Genomic DNA, 22673 nt, shown 5'->3' on the forward strand with positions numbered 1-22673 from the left:
GGAGTCTTCTGTGTTGCTCATTCTTTCTTCCAGCACCTTATGCCTTGCCATTAGGACCCCCAATTTGGATTGCACCTCATTTAATTGATTTTTAACTTCAGCCTGATGAGATCTTAATTCTGCAGTTGTGAAGCCTCCACCCGCCCCGGGGGGAGGCAGGACCTCGGCCGTGTCCCCCGGGCCCTGGGCTCCGGGGCCTGTGCTGCCTGCACCGCGCTCCCGGGGCCTTGGCGGGCGCCCGAAGGCAGCAGGTGCAGCGCCCCGCCCGCCCGGAGCCCCCGCCTGCCCCCCTGCTTCTCCCTGAGGCCCCGCCGCCTGCGGCTCCAGCGCTGTCCCGAGCTGGGCCCGCGGGCCTGGGGCGCTCTGCCCCGGGCGTGCCTCGTCTGCTAGTGACCCCAGGAACCTGGGGGCTCCGCCGCCCCTCCTGGGGTTCAGCCCGACACCCCTCCTCTCCGGGGCTGGGCTCTAGGGGCGCCCAGGCTTTCCCGCCAGGCTGGAGCCATCTCCTCTGGCCTGCAGCTCCCCACCCCCCCACCTGCCCCAGGCTTCTTCCTTCCTTTCCCTTTCCCTTTCCTTTTCCCTTTCCCTTTCCCTTTCCCTTTCCTTTTCCCTTTCCCTTTCCCTTTCCCTTTCCCTTTCCTTTTCCCTTTCCCTTTCCCTTTCCTTTTCCCCCTTTCCTCCTTTCCCCTTTTCCCCCTTTCTCCTTTTCCCCCTTTCCCCCTTTCCCCCTTTCCCCTTTTCCCCCTTTCCCCCTTTCTCCCTTTTCCCCTTTCCCTTTCTCCCTTTCCCTTTCCCCCTTCCTGTCTTGTCTTGTTAGAAGCCAAAACTTTTCTCTCTGTAGAGTTCCGGCTGTTCTCTCTTTAAATCTCAGGTCACATTCGTAGGTGTTCAGGATGGTTTGGAAGTTCTGTAGGGAAGTTGGGGACCTGGTGAGGTGAGGACCCTACTCCTCCATCTTCATAAATCCCCTCTTTCAGGGTATTTGAAAGACTGCTTTGTCTTGTCCTCCAAATGGTGCCTCGTAAAGTCTGTACGCATATTTCAATGTAATTAAAAAATAGAGCCTTTTCCAGTAGCTGTTAAAAAGAACATCTCAGTTATTTTGTATCAAAGGCAATTTCATGCACTTTTTTTTTTTATAAACTGCTTATTCAGTCAGCATTTTCCAGTGCTCCTGAGAGGGCAGTGAGGTGCCAAGTGATTGGCCTATAAAGCTGCTGGCTAAGGACAAAGTTTCTGCTTGCACTCCGGACAAGTGTCTGGCGCAAAAGCAGATTCCATGGGGATGGATGTGGGGCTGGCCAGGCCGGCCACTGATGTGGGGTGGGCTCTTGTTCAGAGGGGTTTCCAGGTCCCATTCCCCCTTTCTGGTGACCAATGACTGAAATACCCTTTGGATTGTTGGACAGTCCTAACTTTCCTAACTCCAGCGACCTCAACTTAGTTTTACTTAATAGCTGGTGTTTAATATTGTCCTTTGTGGTTTTATGTTTCCTCCCTTTTTTTATTGTATAAGACTCATGGCTTTCACATCCGTTTCCATGTAGAGGAACTCCAGCTGGCGACTAGACTGCGGGCAACCTCACTGAAGGAGAGAAAGCATTTTGGGGGCATTTTTCGAGACCATGTGGTGGATACCCGACAGTACTTGGAACATGTTAGAGAGTCCACGACAGGTATGCTGGCCATTAACGACCCAGCCTGAGGGAATTGTTCACGTGAAACCTGTGCATGTTTGTGTTTAAGAGTGTGTGTAAAACTTCATCCCATCACTGTGAGTGGAGGTAACCTCCCAATCTGCTTACGTTGTTGTAATGGCACCTGATTTTGCAGAAACAGAGACTATTAGAGAGTCCTAGATGGACTCTCCATTTTTCTCTTCCTTTTATAGCCACTAAGACAGAATGACCCAGCTCTTTGAATGCACTGAGACTTTAGATAAAAGAAACCTAAGCATAATTACAACATTTACATTATTCTGGCTCCCCACCCACTCCCCCTGTTGGAAGCCTTGTGTTAGAGATCTTTCTTCTGATCTCTTGTTAAATATTTTAATCTTCTGTTTTAACTCTCTAAATGTCTGCTTGAGTGAGGACTCCTCTAAATGGATGATACATACTCTGGACATCAGCTGTATGTAAATGTTTATGTGTTTGGTGGTTAATATCCTTGTTTGGCCTAACTTTGGCTTTCAGTATTGGGATGTCCACATTATTTAGGTACAGTCAGTCTGCTTGTTTCATTATTGACACGTGAATTCATTTTTGCAGGCACGCTGGGTAGACCTGTAAAGCTATTCACAAACCATTTCCGAGTGACGTCCCGCCCCCAGCAGGTCACATATAAGTACAACATTGACTACATGCCAGACATCGAGGATGGAAAAGTTCGTTCAGAATTGCTTTTGCAGCATAAAGCATTTATTGGAGAGTGCCATATATTTGATGGGAGCTCTTTATTATTACCTCACAAGCTACTGTTGCCGGTTAAGTACTGTTATTGGATGTTTTCTTTTTAAATTTTATTTACTTGATAGAGCAAGAGAGAATGAGCAAGAGGGCGGAGGAACAGGGAGAAGCAGTCTCCCCACTGAGCAGGGAGCACAACTCGGGGCTCAATCCCAGGACCTGGGATCACTACCTGAGCCAAAGGCAGATGCTTAACAAATTGAACCACCCAGTCACCCTAGACATTTTCTTGACCTTTGTTCTCTTCCTCTCACATCTTCACTGTTTTAAAGCAAATACCATTTTTGTACAACGATTTGAGGAGACCTGAAGATCTCTTGCCCATGGGATTTGTAACACCCACGTGCCATGTGTGCTTATCACTGATGTTCCCTCCTGCCTCATGTCAGTGCTTTTTTTTATGTCAGTGCTTAAAATGAATCTGAGAGCAAAATATATACATGTTTTTACATTTTCAAAGGCAAATATGGGTCAAGTGCTGATGAAGTATTGAATAGTTTTTATCTTTCAGCAAAAACATTAGAAGGACTTAATATTTTTTCAATAAACATCTATTTACCAAATGGATAATCTACAGGAGCTCATTTAAGTTAAAAAAAAGTAGTTGTAAATGTTTAATTCTGACTCCTCACTTTAGCCTTATAAGTCTTGTATTGTCCCTGCATGTGTCACACTGGTGTGTTTTATACCCAGGTGACCTATTGATTTGTGGTTCAATAATGAGCTTATTGTCTTCGGAAGGACTGCTAGACCCTCTTGTTTTTTCTTTATCTCAGAAAACGGAATTGGTCAGCCTACTGAAAAACCAGGTTGTGAAGCTGACCATTGAATTCATCAGCGAACTCTCACCCAACTCACCAGACTGCTTACGCTATTACAACATTCTCTTTAGAAGGTGTGTTTATAAGCTTTAGTTTCCTTGAGATATGACTGTGTTCATGTGTCAGTGGCATTGAACATAGACATTTGCTCCTAGAATTTCATGTTCTTGACACCTCCTCATCCTGAGAGGGCAACGGATCTTGGGGATGAAATGGGACTTGACCCTCACCTAGACATGCTTAAGTTCTGTGGCCTATCCTCAGTATTCTCCCTGCCTACCCCCATATCCTGTGCCTGGACCTGCCTGGAAGGAGGAGCATACATCGAGTATGCATGCCTATGCATATTTCTCCCTAGAGCAAATGCACTGGTTTTTTATTTTGTAGTAACAGTGGTGGACAAATATCCCAAATTGGAGGCACATCATCTGCAAAAGATGTTTTGGTTCATTTCTGGGAATGGAGGATATCCTAATGGTCTTTCCATGACAGTTTGTTGTATATAAGGGAAAGGAGGGGAAAACAGAGGATAAATGGACCTTAATATCTACCTCACAATATAATTTACTTGTACCAGGTACATCTGTTTATTATGTGTAATACAAAGTTGCTGGCAGATTTTTCCCCCTAATGTATCCTCATGTGTATTACCAAATGCTTAATATTCATACTATTTCAACAAAACTTATTCTTCAATTTTTAGAATTTTGAAGCAGATGAATTTGAAGCAAGTTGGTCGCAACTATTATAACAAGCAAGAGGCCACTGAGTTCTTCGATCACAAGTTGGTATAAAATAGTTTCATGTAATGTTTGTAATGTATACATCTAAATCCCATAGATTCTCACATGCATACATATGTAGGTATATATGTGTAAGCCTGTGGTTGATGATAAAATGGTTTAACAAAAATTAGGTATAACTAGCACAGCAGGTAAATCTCTATTGGAAAGGTCCTTCAAAAGACCATTTCTTATTAAAAATAAGAGATGAAACGGCTTGACTCTCAAGTGCCTTTTTAGGGCCCTGTGACACTTGCTCTATACTCAGAGCTTGGAGTTTGATAATCCCATCTAACGTGTTCTATTTGCAGGCTGGTCATCTGGCCTGGATACGTTACTTCTATTCTTGAGTATGAAACCAGCATTACCCTCTGTGCTGATGTGAACCATAAACTGCTCCGAATGCAAACAGCTTATGATTTAATAACAGGTCTTCGTGATCCACAAACCAGAAAGGAAGATGTTGAGCAAGTTTCTAAAGAATTAATCGGGTCAATTGTTTTTACACTGTAAGTCTGCTTAAAAAAAAAAAAACAACAACAAACCTATCCCATTACTTTGATCACCACCCCCACCCCGAGAAGATGTTCCCATAGTTCTCAAACCACTCAGTAGTTAAAGTTCAGAAGCTGACCTGGCATGGCAATGGCCAAGTCAGTCCATGCTTTTCTCATCTAGGTCTATTGCATGAGAGAGGGATACGTGTCATTTGTAGACTTCGCTGTTCTTAATTCCTAATGCTGATCCAGTCATCTTGTGGAACCCTGTCCTGCACATAACAGAATATATTCCTTCCAAATTTCTTTTGCTTTGTGTCTAACTAGTTAAAAAAAAATCAGGGCTTAATTAGATAGAACCTATGGGCAAATTTCCACTTGAAGTTAGTTTTTTGCTCTCCCTTTAAACCAGACACTTTGAGTGTGGATTGAAAGTTGTTTAGCAACATCATCTTAAGAGTAAAGTTGAGGACTTTTGCTCCCTAATTTCAAAACATATAAAGCTAGTAATCAAGACAGTGGCAAAAGGACAGATGAAAAGATTGATGGAATAGAATTGAGTCCCAAAGTCAGTTTATAGTCAGTTTCTTTTTTTCAACAAGAGTGTCAAGACAGTTTAGAGAAGGAATACTCTTTCAGCAAATATTGCTGTGACCACTGGGTATCCACCTGGCCCTTCCTGACACAATATACAAAATTAACTCCAATTTCACTCCAAGATAAACTCAAAATAGACCTCAATGTAAGTGTTAAAAGTTTAAAAGTCTTTGAAGAAACTATAGGAGTAAATCTTCTTTAGGTGAGCAAAACCCTTATAGGACACCAACAGAGAAGGGATGACAAAAGAAAAGTATAAATTGTACTTCATCAAATTAAACACGTTTGTTCTTCAAAGTCAAAAGTGAAAAACAATGGATAGAAAGGTGATTTGCAATTGTTTTCTCTCAATCTCCTAACTTGCATCTATTTAAGTAAAGAACAGGTACAAGTCAAAAGATAACTTTTAAAAAATGGGTAAAGGATCTGAATCAACATTTCTCTGAACAAAATATAAAAATGATCCATAATCACATGAAAATATACTCAATGTTATTAGCCATGAGGGAAATGCAGAGTAAAACCACAGTGAAATAGCACTTCGTACCCACTAGGATGGCTAAAATTAAGAAAGCAGATACTAAATGTTGGCAAGGATGTGAAAAATCAGAACCAACCCTCAAACGTTGCTGGTATAAATGTGAAATGGTATGATCTCCTTGGAAAACAGTATGGCACTTCCTCAACATGCTAAATATAGTGTGGCTATGTGATCCAGCAGTTCTATTCCTGGTTATGTACCCAAGAAAAATGAAAACTTATGGCCAATGTACCAATTTTGTAGACCTGACAGCATTATTCATAATAGCTTAAGAGTGTAAACAACTTGAATGTTCATCCGCTGAAACATATATCCCATTATAGATATGCTATGTTTTTATTTGGCAATAAGTAGGAATTAAGTACAAGTATATGCTATAGCAGGAATGAATCTCGAAAGACATTATGCTGAGTGGGAGAAGGCAGTCAGGAAGGGTCACATATCGTATGACTCAATTCCTATGCAACAGGTCAGGTAGGCAAACGTATAGGATGGACTTTAAACTAGCAGTTATCTAAGGACTGGGGAAGTTGAGTGGACATGAGGAGTGACTGCTCGTGGTTGTGGTGTTTGGGTTGTGTTGAAGAGTGTACAACTCGGTGAATATATTGAATATAATAAAGCTGATATATCCTGCAATTACCTGTAGGATTTAAAGCCTATTAATTCTTGCCTGATCCCATGCTATGAATACATTAGGAATAATACCATATATTGTGAATATTCCACAGGTATAACAACAAAACCTATAGGGTGGATGCTATTAATTGGGAGGATAATCCCAGAACCAAATTTAAGAAATCAGGTGGTGCTGAAATCACCTTTGTAGACTACTACAGGGAGGTATGCAATCTTTTATTTCAGTATGTCTAAATATTTTTTCTTATTTAATCAAATATGTCTCCTATGTATAACTGATAGTCACATGTTAGATCATAAGTCAAAATCTATATATTACAGGGTTTCTCTTGGAGGGTATTATAACTTACATGAATTTGTCCATGTATTTGGGTACCTTGTATATATGTTACATAATTAGAATGGCTCCAATAAGACCTCTTTAATGAGTCTTGGACATGGCTATGATAGTTTTAAACATGTTGATGGATTGGTGGGTTGAAAATAAAATATGGCAAAATTTCAGATATGAGGACTTCACCTATGTAGAAGTTTCAGCTCTCTAGGACTTGGTTCAAAATGAAAAAGTGAAAAATTACTATCAGAAATTATGTCATTTGTGTGCTAAATCTCATAACTCATGGATTCCTCAACCTTTTTTTTTTATTTTTTTATTTTTATTTTTTTTTAAAATTTATTTATGATAGTCAGAGAGAGAGAGAGAGGCAGAGACATAGGCAGAGGGAGAAGCAGGCTCCATGCACCGGGAGCCCGATGTGGGATTCGATCCCGGGTCTCCAGGATCGCGCCCTGGGCCAAAGGCAGGCGCCAAACCGCTGCGCCACCCAGGGATCCCGGATTCCTCAATCTTTATTCACAAAGAAACAAGTAAACTTCATGAACAAAGATGCACTAGGTGGTGAGGTTGGTTCTCTAGCTTTGGCAGTTAAGAGAGAATTCAAGGAGTTAGAGATATTTATAGCAAACGGAAAGAACTTAGAAAAGTATAAGCTGGGGTTTTTTTTTCTCTAAATTTTATTAGGAATCCAAAACCTAGCTACTTGGAAGCACTGAGAGTACACAGCCATTCAAGGGTATGGTGCTATTATGGCATCATCCCCACTTGTGCTCCACGCTTAGTACTTACTTGTTTAACCTGAAAGCATGTAATGAGTGCTCATTATACAACTTGGGTATACATTGGTAAGACTACTGAGTTCTCTGTTCTTAAGGAACTTGCATCCTTGTAGCAGGAAGAGAGATGGCAGACAAGAAGAAAGCATGTATTGGGGGAAATCTATGCAGATAATCAAGAGGTGTTATGGAGAATGTCTGGTGGCTTAGACTGCTGGTCATAGAAAGCTCTGAGTAGCTGGCATGTGACTGTCAGAAAGGAGCAAGCTGTGTGCAGATTGGTGAGAAGAATTGTCTCTTACACCACTTTCAGGATGGGCATGATGTATCCAGATCCCAAACAAGGCTAGAGTGTCCTGTCAAGAAATAAACCCAGTTGTGGGTGGGACGTGTACAGGGTTGCAGGATATGACGTCAGAGGAGGACGTGGGAGCCACACTGTATAAAGTTCTATCCACCTACACACATTGGATTTTACCGTTAAGTGAGACTATACAGATAGATGAAATGGGGCACTTTATTTTACAGATGTGGGTCTAATGTACAGGGAATGTATGGGTACAGGGAATATGCGGGTAAAAAGGGAGGCAGGGACACCAGTAGGGAGGTGCTTAAGTCTACTTAGATCAGTGATAATGGTAACCTGGATTAGAAAGGGAATGGATGGGGCAGACAAGAGGACTTTTGATGGCTCAAATGTAGTGAGTAATGGTAAGAGGAGTCTCTGGCTTTATCTGAGGAAGTGAGTGGAGGCTGGCATCACTTATTGCAATGGGAGATTCTGTGTGAGGAGCTGGCTTGGGGATTGTTGGGTTGACATAGCCTATGATGGAGTTGCAGACAGGGATATCAGGCTGATATTTGCTTGATCATTCTCCAGATTTTACTTCAAAAGTCATTGGTTTAGGTGACCTTTGAAATGACTTGAGTAGTCTTGGGATGTCCTGGTGGGAACTCAGTATAATAACAGATGGCAATCTAGTTGTATTGTCATGAGATCTAGAAAAATCCTGAAATCCATAGATGAGCCCTTAAAAGGAAAGCACAATCCTGGCTTGCAGAAAAGCTTTCATAGTAATGCAAAGTGGGACAAGGAAATTCCTGTGGAGATGCAGAAGTTGGTGTTGTAGGAGATCCCTATGGGATATCACAGGACAGCCATGAGAATTAATAGTGTGTTGCTCAAAGTTCTCGACAGAACAGCTTGTACAAAGGCTGTGCTAGTCTCAGTGGTGGGAGTGGTGATTGAGGCCCTAAAATGATGCCATGATTCCGCACACATGTATATACATATACTTGCACAAGCTCCTGCCTTAAGACTCTAGAAGCAGGGGAACGGAGGTGAATCCCAGCTGCCTTTCAAATAACTACAGAGAATTAAAAGTAGTAGTTCAGCTCCAGAGGTAAAGCACCATGAACACTGGATTTGAAGTCTTCTTGTCTCTGGAACTCCTTTGACATTCTCAAGATATTTAACCAATCCCACCAGAATTCATGTGGCTAACTGGTGACTGATGAGGATCTCACTGGTCAGCATGGAAGGATCTATGACAGACCATCACTTTATGTGGGAGAGGAAAGGCACTTTATTGTACAGGAATTGCAGCCTAGGGATAGGAGCTTCTGGATAAATGTCTTGGCAAATGCCTTTTCCTGGCGGAAAAGTTTCGATGATGCAGGAGGCATGTTTGGAATAGCTGTAGTATTGCAGCTGCAAGGAGTGACCAGGTTTGTCGTCCCCCATTAATGTGGGAATCCTCTTCAAAGTTCTTAATTACATCCTTAATTTTTTAAGGCAGTACTATAGTGAGAAATATGTAATTCAAGGCTTGGTCCTGCATTTACCTATAGCAAGTCAAAGAAGGCTGGTACAGTGACCCCAACACAATGTTTATGAGAGTCTTGTTCTCCTGGGCCATGTGTGCTTACAAGGAAAAAAGAGGTCATCCCTGGGACATCTAAATTAAGAGACTATTAAGAGTATCTTTAACGTGTTCTTAAACTTGGGGAAATAGTCTTCCTAGCACACCCCTGGGCCTCTGTTGGTGATCCAGACTTTTTTGTACCTATTTAGGTGACTTGACTAGGCTTTGCTGACAGTCACACCAGTGTTCTTTCTCACCTCTTTTGAGCAGCAGTATAATACAGAGGTTACTGACCTAACTCAGCCACTGTTGATCAGCAAAGGCAAATGGAAAAAGAGCCAACAGGACACACCCCATAAGCCTATAATGCTGGTTCCTGAGCTATGCTACCTGACAGGTACTTCAGATTTATGCAGTCCTCATAGAAGACCACCCCTTTCAAGCCCCAGATGTTATGATGTAGAAGTACATGCTTTTCACAGTACTCCATAATGACCCAGAGCTGTGTTCTCTCCATTGGCTCTTCCTCTTCCAGATAAAATCATCAAGGCTTCTTCACATACATATTTATTTTTGCTTGTTTAGCTATATCTTCTTAACTTTTTAAAGGTCTATCAGATAAAATGCGAAAAGACTACAGGGTGATGAGAGACTTGGCTCTTCATATGAGGTTGGATCCAGAAAGAAGGCAGCACGAATTACGGAAACTGATGAATACTATACAAACGTAAGTCCTATTCTTCTCTCTGTGTCTTTGTGTGTGTGTCCTGAAGATGAGACCCGTGCAGAACTCTTGATATCTCAGATTCTCCAACTAAAAAACAACAGGTTGGAAGAAAACGACCTCTTGTGGGAACAACTCTATTTGTTCCATTGATGCAAAGTTAGAGGAGGTCTGGAGGGGAAGAACAAAATAGAAAGACCCTAAGCACAAATGTGAGAGTAAGGACATGATTTCAGAGTACTAGAAACCCTCTCTCTGCAACATGTCAATACAGAAGACAAACAACAAGGCATCTTAGATTAACTAGAATTTTGCAAATGGATCATCATTTTTGCTTATTTCCTTTGGTTCTATTCTGTGGAAATATTTTAACTTTCAGAAATAGGGAGGTACAACGGGAACTTCAACTCTGGGATTTGAAATTTGATACCAACTTCGTGTCCTTCTCGGGAAGGATCTTGAAAGAAGTAAGAATTTTTCAAGGAAGAAGAGCGGTAAGACAGCTTCAAAATGGTCATGTTCTAGTTACTCTTGCAGTCATTTGGGGCCAAATGAATAATAATGCAGAGGACCTAAGTCAGGTCAGTAACTCACTGCTCTCTCTTCTTGGGCTGTTTGTCCTTTCTCTAGGGGAGAGCGAGCAGGTGTTCAGTTAGAAAGCATGTAACATCCTTGGCATATAGTAAACTCTATAGTTTACCATGTTTGGAGTTGTGGACATCTCTCGTGGCAAAACAATCTGCCAAGTATATCCTTAAGAGTCAAATAGCTAGAATCCAAACAATCCAGAGTAACCCATGATAGAATCCCAGTATTACTTACCACTATCTTAAGGGAAGAGTATGTAATTCAGTTATGACCAAAGTTTAAAATTGTAACGTTTCAGTAGGAAGTAGCAAGAATTTGCAATAGAAAGGCTCTTTGTCGGTATTTCTTTAAAAATTGAAGTCTTATACTATGTCTTCCAGTTTGACTCCCATCCACAGTTTGCAGATTGGTCGAGAGAGACCAGAAGTGGACCCTTACTCAATGTGAAGTCACTAGATCATTGGCTAATACTCTATCCTACGAGAAATTATGGAGCGGCCTCATCCTTAGTACAGAGTCTACGGAAAGTCACACCCACCATGGGCACAGCTATGAGAGAGGCAAAAATGTAAGTAGAGCTGAAATTAAGATCTATAACAACCGATCTTCAAATCGGAGGTAAAGTGGAGTCAGATTATATTAAATTATAGGAATTGGTCACTGTATTAAAACCCTGGAGGTTTGTAAACAAAAAAGCCTAATCTATTCCAATTAACTGTAAAATAGGCTTTGGGGATATATAGTTTGTGGCTATTGGGATACATGCTGAGGAAGCCAAACATTGAACTTATTTTTGTTTTAAGAACAAACTTATCAGGGTACTTGGGTGGCTCAGTCAGTTAAGCATCTGACTCTTGGTTTTGGCTCAGATCCAGCTGGGTGCTCAGTGGAGAGTATGCTTAAGATTCACTCTCTGCCCCTCCCCTTATGTGTGCATTTTACCCCTACGCAAATAAGCTCAGGAGTTATGGAAACTGTCTGATGTACAGGCAGCAGGGCAAGATTTCTAACACGTGCTCAGACCTCCAACAGGACATGGGGTCATAAGAAAGAGCAATTACTGTTTGGTTGCTTTCTAACTATAATGGAAGATCCTCAAAGTATTATTTCTAACATGATGATGCTTCTAGGAAGATTTTTTGGGGATAATCCTCAATCAGACTAGGGAAATTCCTTTCTCATTTTAAAAATTTCTTTTCACATGAATGAATGTGGAATTCTATCAAATGCATTTTGTACTTTTTTTTTTTTACATTTAATCTGCAATTATTTTTCCTATAATTCACCACACTAACTGTTTCTTTTTCTGAAGATTGCATTTCAGGCTTACTGTCACCCTAGGCCCATGGTATTCTACTTTTTTTTTTATGATTTTTAATTTACTTATCTGATAGAGAATGAGAGCTATCACAGGAGGAGAGAAAGAGAAAGAGGCACTGAGCAGGGAGCCTGATATTCTAATATCATTGCTACTTTCAAGTTATTCTTTGGTTTTTGAACGTATATGATTTAATGATTTTACTCTGTCAATGGGACACCTGAGTGGCTCAGCGGTTTAGCTCTCGCTCAAATAAGTAAATCTTTCATGACCATTAGTTAAAAGTAGTTTTTTTTTTTTTTTAACATTGTACCTTGTTTTTATGTGGTGCTCCATTGGCTGCATAAAACGTTTGTTACATACTTAACTTTTGAATACAGATGATATATACTTATTTTCTAGGCTTGAAGTAAGTGATACAGTCCAGTCCTATACAACCGTCTTAGAAAATCATGTTTCCTCCAAAACACAGATGGTAAGTTTCTATTTGATAGCACTTCCTTTTTTTTTTTAAGATTTTATTTATTTATTCATACAGATGCAGATAGAGAGAGGCAGAGACACAGGCAGAGGGAGAAGCAGGCTCCATGCAGAGAGCACGACGTGGGACTCGATCCAGGGTCTCCAGGATCACACCCTGGGCTGCAGGCGGTGCTAAACCGTTACACCACCGGGGCTGCCCCCACCCTTTTTTTTTTTTTTTTACAAAGATTTTATTTATTCATGAAAGAGACAGGAGAGACAGAAGCAGGCTCCATGCAGGGAGCCCGATGTAGGACTCCAGGATCATGCCCTGGGCCAAAGGCAGGTGCTAAACCGCTGAGCCACTCAGGTGTCCCATTGACAGCAGCTTCCTGTCTTACCTTGTAGTGTTATAAATCTCATCTGTTAGATCTTGAGTGTCTACCACTCAAAATTAATCTCAAGTGCCCTTTCTTTGGCAGGGACTTGTCTTCAATTTCTGTCCTTTCCTGTCTCTGAGGCTGTCAGCCTGTTCATGGTCTCTGACCTTTCAGCCATGTTCACTGGAGAGTGGGCAAACACTTTGGGAGAAAGTGGCCTCAATTGCTGAGATCATCTCTCTGGGTCCCTACTTCTTTCCTGTCTTAACCTAATAACTCTTTATGACCTTGTTAGACTGCCTGAGCCCCAAACAGGCACAGTCCCTGTGTTTTCATCAGTTTGAACAGCTCTTCTTAGGAGGAGACTGGCCTATGCTATTCCAGAAGCTGAAATTGTAGGATGCATTAGCTGACCACTCTCTGAATACTCAGAAATCATCACAGAAAAAATTAGAATCTAGATTTTGCAATTGTACTTAAAAGCCTGACTTATTGAGCTATTGAAATATACATAAATACGTATATTTATATATGTGTATATATAAATAAATGGAGGTGTGTGTGTGTGTAATCTGTACCCAAAAGATTAGGTGCTTTAAGAAAAGCATATCTATAAGTTAGTTTAGCCTTCATCTTTAAGTGATCCCAACAGGCATGGAGAAATCCTAAGCCAATAATGGATTGGTGTCCTTTCAAACACACACATTGACTGCAGTCTATTACAATTAGAAATCATTAAATCATATACATTCAAAAACCAAAGAATAACTTGAAAGTAGCAATGATATTAGAATATCAGGCTCCCTGCTCAGTGCCTCTTTCTCTTTCTCTCCTCCTGTGATAACTCTCATTCTCTATCAGATAAGTAAATTAAAAATCATAAAAAAAAAAGTAGAATACCATGGGCCTAGGGTGACAGTAAGCCTGAAATGCAATCTTCAGAAAAAGAAACAGTGTGGTGAATTATAGGAAAAATAATTGCAGATTAAATGTAAAAAAAAAAAAAAAAGTACAAAATGCATTTGATAGAATTCCACATTCATTCATGTGAAATTTTTAAAATGAGAAAGGAATTTCCCTAGTCTGATTGAGGATTATCCCCAAAAAATCTTCCTAGAAGCATCATGTTAGAAATAATACATTGAGGATCTTCCATTATAGTTAGAAAGCAACCAAACAGTAATTGCTCTTTCTTATGACCCCATGTCCTGTTGGAGGTCTGAGCACGTGTTAGAAATCTTGCCCTGCTGCCTGTACATCAGACAGTTTCCATAACTCCTGAGCTTATTTGCTTAGGGGTAAAATGGGGATACTAGTCTTGATCTCAGTAGGTTATTGAAGAATTAACTGAGTCAAGTACAATGCTTGGCAAGTGCTCTCACATAGCACCCATCATGTAAGGGGTGACGTTCCTGATGATGGTACGTTTCAGTCTGTGCTTGTTAACCCTCTGTGTCAACTTCATGATAAACTCCTAGAAACAGAATAGCCAGGACGTAAAGACTTTGCAAGTGCAAGTGATTCATGCATATTGCCCATGCCTGGCTCCTAGGCTCTTTCTTCTTCCATATGCTCACCTTCGCCATTATTGAATGGAATGGGATTCCAGACCCTTTACCCTCCTGGGCCAGCTGTGGATTGAATGAACAGACTCTGTTCCTCCACCTAGGTAGTTTGCTTGACGTGACATCCACTTCTCCCATTACTGTGGTTTCATGTCCTCGGTAGTCTTGTTGCTTTCTTTCAAGGTCCTTTGCGTGCTGTCCAGTGAAAAGAAAGACCTGTATGATGGCATAAAACAATACCTGTGTGTCAAGTGTCCGACCCCAAGCCAGTGTGTCGTGGCACGGACCTTAGACAAACCCCAGACGCTGATGACCATTGCGACAAAGATTGCCCAGCAGATGAACTGCAAGATGGGAGGAGCCCTCTGGAAGGTGGAGACAGGAGTACGTTGGATTTCATTGCCTTCTCTTTATTTCACTTGTGTTCAGTGGAATTTAAGACTCAACCATCTTAAACGCAGTTGCTTAATTGTGCTTCTATTGTGTTCTAACTCAATGTCTTACCTTTTTTAAAAAATTTCAGTTACAGAATGCGATGTTCATTGGTATCGACTGTTTCCATGATACTGTAAATCGGCGGAAGTCAATTGCAGGCTTCGTGTCCAGCATCAATCAGGAATTGACGCAGTGAGTGGGCGTAGGCAGACATTGTGTAGATGGCAACTAGCTGTAGACCAAACAGGAGAGGTGGGCCTAACTAATGTTTGTTGACGAGGGCCATGGGCAGGGTATTCTCTTCCTCTTCTGGCAAAGTTATGCTCCAAATACATTTGATGTGGAAGGGTCTATATCATTTTTCTGTTGCTGCTTAACAGATGACGACAAACATGGCAGCTTAAGAGGACACTCCTGTGTCTGCGCATAGGTCTGTCAGGCAGCCATCAGGTTGGCCATGTTGGCCAAGCCACATTCTCCTCTGGAGGCTTGAGGTCCTATTGCAAGTGCACATCCTTGTGGTAGAATCTTTTTTTTGTTTTGTTTTTGTTTTTGGTAGATGAAGGACAGAGGTCCCCCTTTCCTTGCTGGCTGCCAGCTACAGGCCTGTTTCAGCTCCTGGGACTTCATCCATATTCCTTCTCGAATGCCCTGCTCCCCCAGAGCACACAGTCCTTGTTCTGCTTCAAATCTCTCTTCCCCCTTCTGCTATCTTGCTTTTTCAGGGGGTTATGAAATTAGATAAGGTCCATCTGGAAAATCTTCCCTAAAGCCAACTGTGACATAGGACATAATCACAGGGGCGATACAATAGTCACAGATTCCAAGCGTTAGATTTCTGCTCACTGGGGGCTCTGATGATCAGTGAGTCTCCCCATTAACACACGGGGAAGGACTCAGGCCCCACATGGGGAAGACAGACCTAGGAATACAATCAGAAGCCTATAGGTACAGGATCTGCTCTTCACAGATCTATATGTAATGGATCTGCCGAAGAACATATGCTTCCATATCTCATGCTTCTCCCTTGCTCCAGGGATACTTTTGTTTTCTGTGCTTAGAGTAGAACCTACCTTCAAAGGAGTTTGCACATTCTTCAGTTTAGTTTCTTGAGCATTAGCATGTGTATGACCATCACCAATCACTGTTATGCTTCCTGAGGATTTACTAGCCCCCTTGGTATAATTACAGAGTATTCTTTAAGGGGGTCCATTTTTATTTTCATGAATGGCATCAATTATTCCAGTCTAGTTCCAGTTCTAGTTTAATATAATATTGGTTTGCTTTTATGGTGGGAGGGCATGTGGAAAATAATGTTTCAATCATGGAAAGAAATTAAGCTCTCATTCGGTTCATTTTTAAATTTTTAATTCTTTTAAATTGGAGTTCAATTTGCCAACATAGAACACCCAGTGCTCATCCCGCCAAGTGTCCCCTCAGTGCCCATCACCCAGTCACCCCAACCCCCACCCACCTCCCTTTCCACTACCCCTCGTTTCCCAGAGTTAGGTGTCTCTCATGTTTTGTCACCCTCACTGAGATTTTCACTCATTTTCTCTCCTTTCCCTTTATTCCCTTTCATTAATTTTTATATTTCCCAAATGATTTCATCCAGTTCATAAATAATTTTGAACCCTTGCTTTTTTTTATGGTGAAAAAATTTATATTTAGATTTATAGTTGGCTGGACTCAGTTTAGATGATCCCAATTTTGTTGGCAACATCCAAAGCTCATAATCAGGAGCCAGTCGAACATATGCTTTCTTCTCTCCATCAGACCTGATCAAGGTGTTGACCTTCGCCACATCAGTGTCATAGAGCTTCTTTACAGCCTGTTTTATCTGGTGCTTATTGGCCTTGACATCCACAATGAGCACAAGTGTATTGTTGTCTTCTATTTTCTTCATGGCTGACTCAGTAGTTAAGGGGAACTTGATGGCATAGTGATCAAGCTTGTTTCTCCTGGGGGCTCTCTTTCGAGGATATTTGGGCTGCCTTTGGAGACACGGGGTCTTGGGTCATCGGAATGTAGGTGACGTGCAGATCTTTTTTTTTTTTTTTTGTGACTGCTCGCCTTTCACCACTTTCTTAGCTTTCAAAGCCTTTTCTTTGGCTTCAGCTTTGGGAGGGGCAGGGGCTTCCTTCTTCACCTTCGGCGCCATCTTCATGAAAGGGCGAACCCTTGCTTTTTGGCACAACATTTCCACTGCTCTGTTCTCAGCATTTGAACATACCATGATTTCATCTTGTAGACTGTAAATTCTGGGGAAAAAAAGCAGACAAATGTATTATATCATGTCAGGTCATTGCAATAGTTTGAAGCAATTAAAAAAACAGGGGATAGAAACTTGAGACCAGTATTGCTTGATCTGTTGGGAAGTGGTCAAGTAAAAATTACTGCTCCAAAGCAGGTGGTTCCCATAAAGCATGATTATGGATGAACCATTTTTTTAAGACCTCAGCTTGGAAGCAGGAATCTCCAGGAACACTGGCTATTTATTTTGGGTGTCCACCATGAGACGGCAGTAGTCCTGCACATTGAAAGTGCGTGTAATTTGTACCAATGTTAGTGAATGCTTCCATATTCCTATTTGTGTGCATTCACAATTTTAATAAATGCCTAGGGTACTGGAAGAGACCAATGCTTCGATCTCTGCAGAGGCATCAAAGAATGGATTCCTGATTGGATCTTCAGCTACTCATAGTGACTCCCCCCTCCCCGCCACCAGAGGTCCTAGATTAACTCAGGATGAAAAATAAGGGAATTTTTAAGACTCCTATCTCAAACTGACAGCTTATTTTTCTCCAAACAAGGTGGTTCTCTCAGTGCATTTTCCAGGAATCGGGGCAGGAGCTTGTGAACGGGCTTAAAACCTGCTTGGAAGGTTAGTGTCCCATCAAGATTGGTGTGCCTGACTCCATCTGGGTAGTTGTCTGCAAGTGAACACACTGTCCCCCCGGAGACGTCTGGCAATGCCTAGAGATGCGCTCCATTGTAACAGCTGGGATGGAGGTGCTACTGGCCTCCAACTAGCGGGTAGAGACCAGGCATGCTACAGAAGACAGCAACACCCATTCTGCCCCCACAAAGAATTATCTGGCTCAGAATTTCTGTAGTGGTGCTGTTGAGAAATGCTGAGCTCACGTGAAGACCAAAAGGCAGTGAATGTGTCCTGGAGGCTACAGGATTGAAAGAACATGAACCTAGAAGCTGTTACAAATAGCAGTGGCCAGTTGGTTCTGAGTTACGGCTTATTCACCCATGTTTCTGGTTTCCTTCCAGCTGCCCTGAAGCTCTGGTGTAAACATAATCAGTTTCTACCACAAGCTATCATTGTGTATCGGGATGGAGTTGGGGATGGTCAGCTTCAAGCACTGATGGATCGTGAAGTCCCACAGATTGAGTCCTCCTTAAGATCTGTGTACCCTAAAGACTCTGGGTATATAAATTGTAAAGTGCAGATTTTGTAAACTCTACATTTCAGTCTCTGAAAGGAATATCACAGTTATGATCTGTGAATTAAGAGAGAGAACATGGCACAGAGGGCATCAGTTGCTGGATGGGGAATTCATTCTTTGACTTTCTGGTCCACACCCAAGTCAGAGGACAGAGCAGAACTAAAACGTTCCTGATTGTGTTCTCCCCCATGGAACCGCCTAAGAACCTGTTCCTTTTTTTCTAATCTCCCTGCAAGCCTTGATGTAGGAGGGCTTAAGGTCAGGTACTTATTAAAATCCATAAACACAGCCTGGTGATGGTTTGTGTTTAGGCAACTTCTTTATTCTGGAGTTTTGTAGGTCCTGGGGCTGGGGAATGCCTCTCCTCTGCCTCCTCTGCTTGTCACTGGGGCCTGGTTCCCACCACAGATAGGAGCAGCCCCAACCTTGTGAGGAAGTTCCTCCCCCTAAGATGTGAGTGGCTGTAAATAGAAACCTCTCTTACTGCTTAGGTCAAGCTCATGGAGCTAGGACAGTAAAGTTGGTGTGTGGGGGGACTATACCTTCCACAGATTCTTCTGAAGGAATCCTGTGTGTGTGGTGCTTCAAGTAGTTTGCGTGATCCTAAATAAAGCTGACTTTATTTGAAAAACAAACTTGAATTTTGGGGAATGACAGGTTTCATGGACTAACCTCCTGAATCAGTTTGGATTAGGCCCGTTAAAAAAAAAAAACAACAACAAATTTCAGATGGATGGAAGATAGCAGAGTAGAGGTCCTCATGTCAGCTGGTCCCCCAAAATTAGCTACATAACTATCAAGCCATCCTGAACACCAATGAAATCAAGCCGAGTTGTAAGCAAGAATGGCTGAGTCTACAAATAGAAAAGTGAAAAAATGAAGTGGAGTGTGGAGAAGTAAAACGGAAAGGGATATATCAGAGGATAATGGGTGGGGTGGGGGAGGGAGCACGTGTAAGCCAACTTTAGGAAAGTGAAAGTTCAAATCTGGGCCCTTCAAAGTGTGCTCCTCTAGAGATGTCCCTGCCTGAAAGGGACTCATTGGTGAAAGGGTGCAGAACCACAGGTCAGTGCAGGGTGGCCGGGTCTCAATATTCCTGGAGGCCAGAAAGCATCCAGGTGCCTGAGCCAGCAGAGTTCCCAAGTACTGGTTCAGGGAAATGGCTTCAGATGAGCAAGCCTGCGAGAATGTTCAGTTTGTGGTGCCATCAACCACGATCTCCCGCCGGGCCAGGTGACCCCCGTCCACGTTGGGTCCATACAAGGGCCTGGAACACAGCCTGCACCTTCCTCTGGGAGAGGCAGAGTGGGTCAGCATTGGCCCGGTTGAACGTTCTCCTTGTGGGGGGCCAGCAACCACAGAAAGGGACACACCTCCTGTTCCTCCAGGAAGAGGGGGGGAGGGCAAGAGCGGCAAAGACTGCCTGAGGAAACCTAAACATTGCACATTTCCACGTCCCCCCAGGTCCCCTAGGGGAGAAATGGAGTAGGCAGGCACCATCGGAGTCTGCAGATTGGTCAATCACCACATCGCTCATCTCTGGGGCTGGAGATCGGGGTGTGGTCTTTTTGCCTCTCACCCCCCCAAAAAGACATGAAAGGTTTCAGGGAACAAAACCCTCACAGAGCAAACAGCCTGGCCCCCTGACAAGGTCGGTGCAACACCACCCAGGCACACACACCTGAGAATCTGTGCAGCAGGTCCTTCCTGGGAGGATCAGCTGGAAGGACAGGTGACCAGCACATTTCCTGACCAAACAGAAGTGGAACCTCCAGCACTGGGGAACATAGCACAGCAACTCAAGGTTTTCCTTGTATGATTCGGTTTTCTTTCAAGATACAGTCATCCTCTATTTTTTCCTTTATTCTCATCTCACCTAGTTTCTTGTTTTATCAAGTCTTCTTTTTGGAATCTTTTCTTTTTTAACTTTTATATTTTATTTATTTATTTATTTATTTATTTATTTATTTATTTATTTATTTATTTTAACTTTTATATTTTAATGATGTATTTTATTAAAAAGATTTTATTTATTTATTTATTCATGAGAGACAGAGAGAGAGGAAGAGACACAGGCAGAGGGAGAAGCGGGCTCCATGCAGGGAGCCCAACGTGGGACTCGATTCCGGGTCTCCAAGATCAGGCCCTGGGCCAAAGGCAGGCACCAAACCGCTGAGCCACCCAGGCGCCCCTAATGACATATTTTAATATTACTTGAGAAACGGACAGAGCAAAGGGGCAGACATTTCTCGAAAGAGGACCTACACGTGGCCAAAAGGCACGGGAAAGAATGCTCCACAACACCTGTGAACAGGAAAATACAATTCAAAAGCACAATGAGGTACCACGTTACACTGGTGAGAATGGCTAAATTTAACAACTAACGTTAGCAAGGATGTGGAGAAAGGGAGAAAGGGGAACCTTCCGGCCCTGCTGATGGGAAGGAAACTGGAGCAGCCACTCTGGAAAACAGTGCGAGGGTCCTCAGGCAGCTTAAAATAGAGTTTATGATACAAACTCTACTTATCTAACACTTTGTGATACAAAGTGTCTCCTCTCAAATACCACCCTTGTCTCCCCAGATGCACCCCTGTCTACAGAGCAGAAGTTGGTTGCTGTGCAGCTGCATTCACTTTGAAAGCACTATGAGGATACACGTTGCCCTGGTGACGGGAAACACCTCTGCCTTTCTTCCCACCTATCACTCTTTGAGCTGAGTGAGTGAGGAGTGAGGAGGTGATCAGCTCTCTACCTGGCGTTGTGACAATGGGCAATCTCAATTCTTTACACTGCGATGGTATGTTCCTAAAGATCTGAATGCTCTTTGCTACCAACTGGATGGTTAACTCTTTCTCTGACTATATTTCTCATTGTTTAGAGTTTCCTCTCCCCAAATTGTCATGCAGAGTTATATGTACGCGTTTTCGTTTGTTCTATTGCTCCATTTCTGTTTTTCGTTATTCTGCCAATCTAACTGCCTTGAATATTGTGCCTCCGTTTTGAAAAAATGTCTTACTCCCTATTATATCCTGCAGCCCTCATTTGTCATCACGAAGGACCTCACAGGGGGAAATATGGCCACGTCTATTTTCAGGTTTTGTTAGTGTCCAAAATTACATATTCAAAGTATTCATTTCAGAAATTAAGTGTGAATCCAGTTGATATGGAGGATACTTGTCATTGTTTATCAATGCTTTACAATGTCTTCCTTGCGTTTTTTCCCAAAATGGGGATCGAGTTCCGTATTTGCAGGGGCACGTTGCTACCTTCATCTGAATGGTTGCCCAAAAGTCAGCCTGTGAATGAGTGTCTCTGATTCCATTTATGCCCCAAACACACATTTCCTGTTACCCTTTGGGCATTTTCCAAAATTACACTTTATAGAGAGATCAATTTTATGCTATCCCTCATCCCATTCCTCCCCTCTTAAGGTGTAAGCATGGTGAATATATAATATTATTCTCAGGTATGCAACAAATAGCCAGTCTTTCTACTTGCGTGGATAATTGGTTAATAAACTAATGACTGAGAGATAACCATGTAAACACTTATTAGTCATTCTCAAAGAAAAATAGGTGATGCACACACTTGAGTAGAGAAAGTAAATTTTACAGATGTGGAGAATGGGAAGCATTTGCACCTAGGAATGTCGCTTGAAAACAGAGACTTCATTAGAGTTGTTTTCATATAACGTCTTACTCAGTTCTCCTAAACTGCCCTCCAGAACTCTGTCCAAAAGCTAAGCTGTGGTTTATCCGAGGACATGCCAAGGTCACCAGGCACTGTTTTGAGGCACGTATATTAGTGTGAGGAATAATTAATGCACAGTGACCTTGTCTCACACGTTTTAAAACACAAGAGTTGATACTAGTGACTCTACTTTCCTGCACACTACTATGCATCACATTTGATGTGCTGATCATGACTCAGGAATTGGAACGTCATGCAGGATAGTCAGGATAGATCAAGAGTCCCAAGAGTATATTCGGGGAGGAAGCAAATAGCTTTTTTTTTTTTTCTCAAGGCCTCTAATTCTGTGAATACTAAATGGTGTTAAGGTAAAATACTTGTATTTAGGCAAAGCCAGTTTGCGTTACAAGGCAATGGTCTGGGAAGTCAGATTCCCAGGGTTCAATCCAGCTCTGGAACTTGGGAAATGTGAGATGTCAGACAGGATATTTAGCTTCTACTTAACCTTCCTGATCACTATCCATACCTTTGTTCATTCAATGCTCATCAAACACATATGTGATGTTTTGTTGACACTCCCTCCTCCTCAGGTGGGGAAACAGAGACACAGTGATGAAGTTCATGAACTCTGAATTAAGGAGCCAGGATATGAATCCAAGCTTAGAGTCCCAAAACTCATATTCTAATTAGTGAACTAAACTGAAATGATGACTCAGGCATGGAGTCATTG

General features: G+C 42.2%; 2 protein-coding genes across 7 annotated transcripts in view; both read left to right on the forward strand.

Annotated features, from left to right (window-relative positions):
* Positions 1–778: 778 nt before the first annotated feature.
* On the forward strand, positions 779–20960 carry LOC140597411 (piwi-like protein 1). Of its 6 annotated transcripts, XM_072745670.1 has the most exons (16): positions 782–1676; positions 2271–2485; positions 3245–3363; positions 3993–4073; positions 4383–4580; positions 6438–6549; positions 9594–9720; positions 9933–10050; positions 10427–10541; positions 11016–11203; positions 12356–12428; positions 14544–14744; positions 14884–14987; positions 17609–17679; positions 18078–18234; positions 20836–20922. In XM_072745670.1, the coding sequence occupies exons 2-16, from the start codon at positions 2363–2365 to the stop codon at positions 20900–20902; spliced, it is 1854 nt and encodes a 617-aa protein (XP_072601771.1). In that variant the 5' UTR covers positions 782–1676; positions 2271–2362; the 3' UTR covers positions 20903–20922. The 6 variants fall into 6 exon arrangements, with proteins under 6 accessions (XP_072601776.1, XP_072601771.1, XP_072601773.1 ...); XM_072745672.1 differs by lacking the exon at positions 4383–4580; XM_072745671.1 differs by lacking the exon at positions 18078–18234 and having other exon boundaries at positions 784–1676; positions 20836–20932.
* LOC140597415 (uncharacterized) overlaps positions 20918–22673 on the forward strand; it is a 42752-nt gene continuing 40996 nt past the window's right edge. The window contains exon 1 of the mRNA XM_072745676.1: positions 20918–21050. Within this exon, the coding sequence (XP_072601777.1) occupies positions 21020–21050 (31 nt within the window). The 5' untranslated portion in view covers positions 20918–21019. The remainder of the gene's footprint in view (positions 21051–22673) is intronic.

Source organism: Vulpes vulpes, unplaced genomic scaffold, assembly GCF_048418805.1.
Source record: "Vulpes vulpes isolate BD-2025 unplaced genomic scaffold, VulVul3 u000000663, whole genome shotgun sequence".
In the NCBI taxonomy this organism is placed as follows: Eukaryota; Metazoa; Chordata; class Mammalia; order Carnivora; family Canidae; genus Vulpes; species Vulpes vulpes.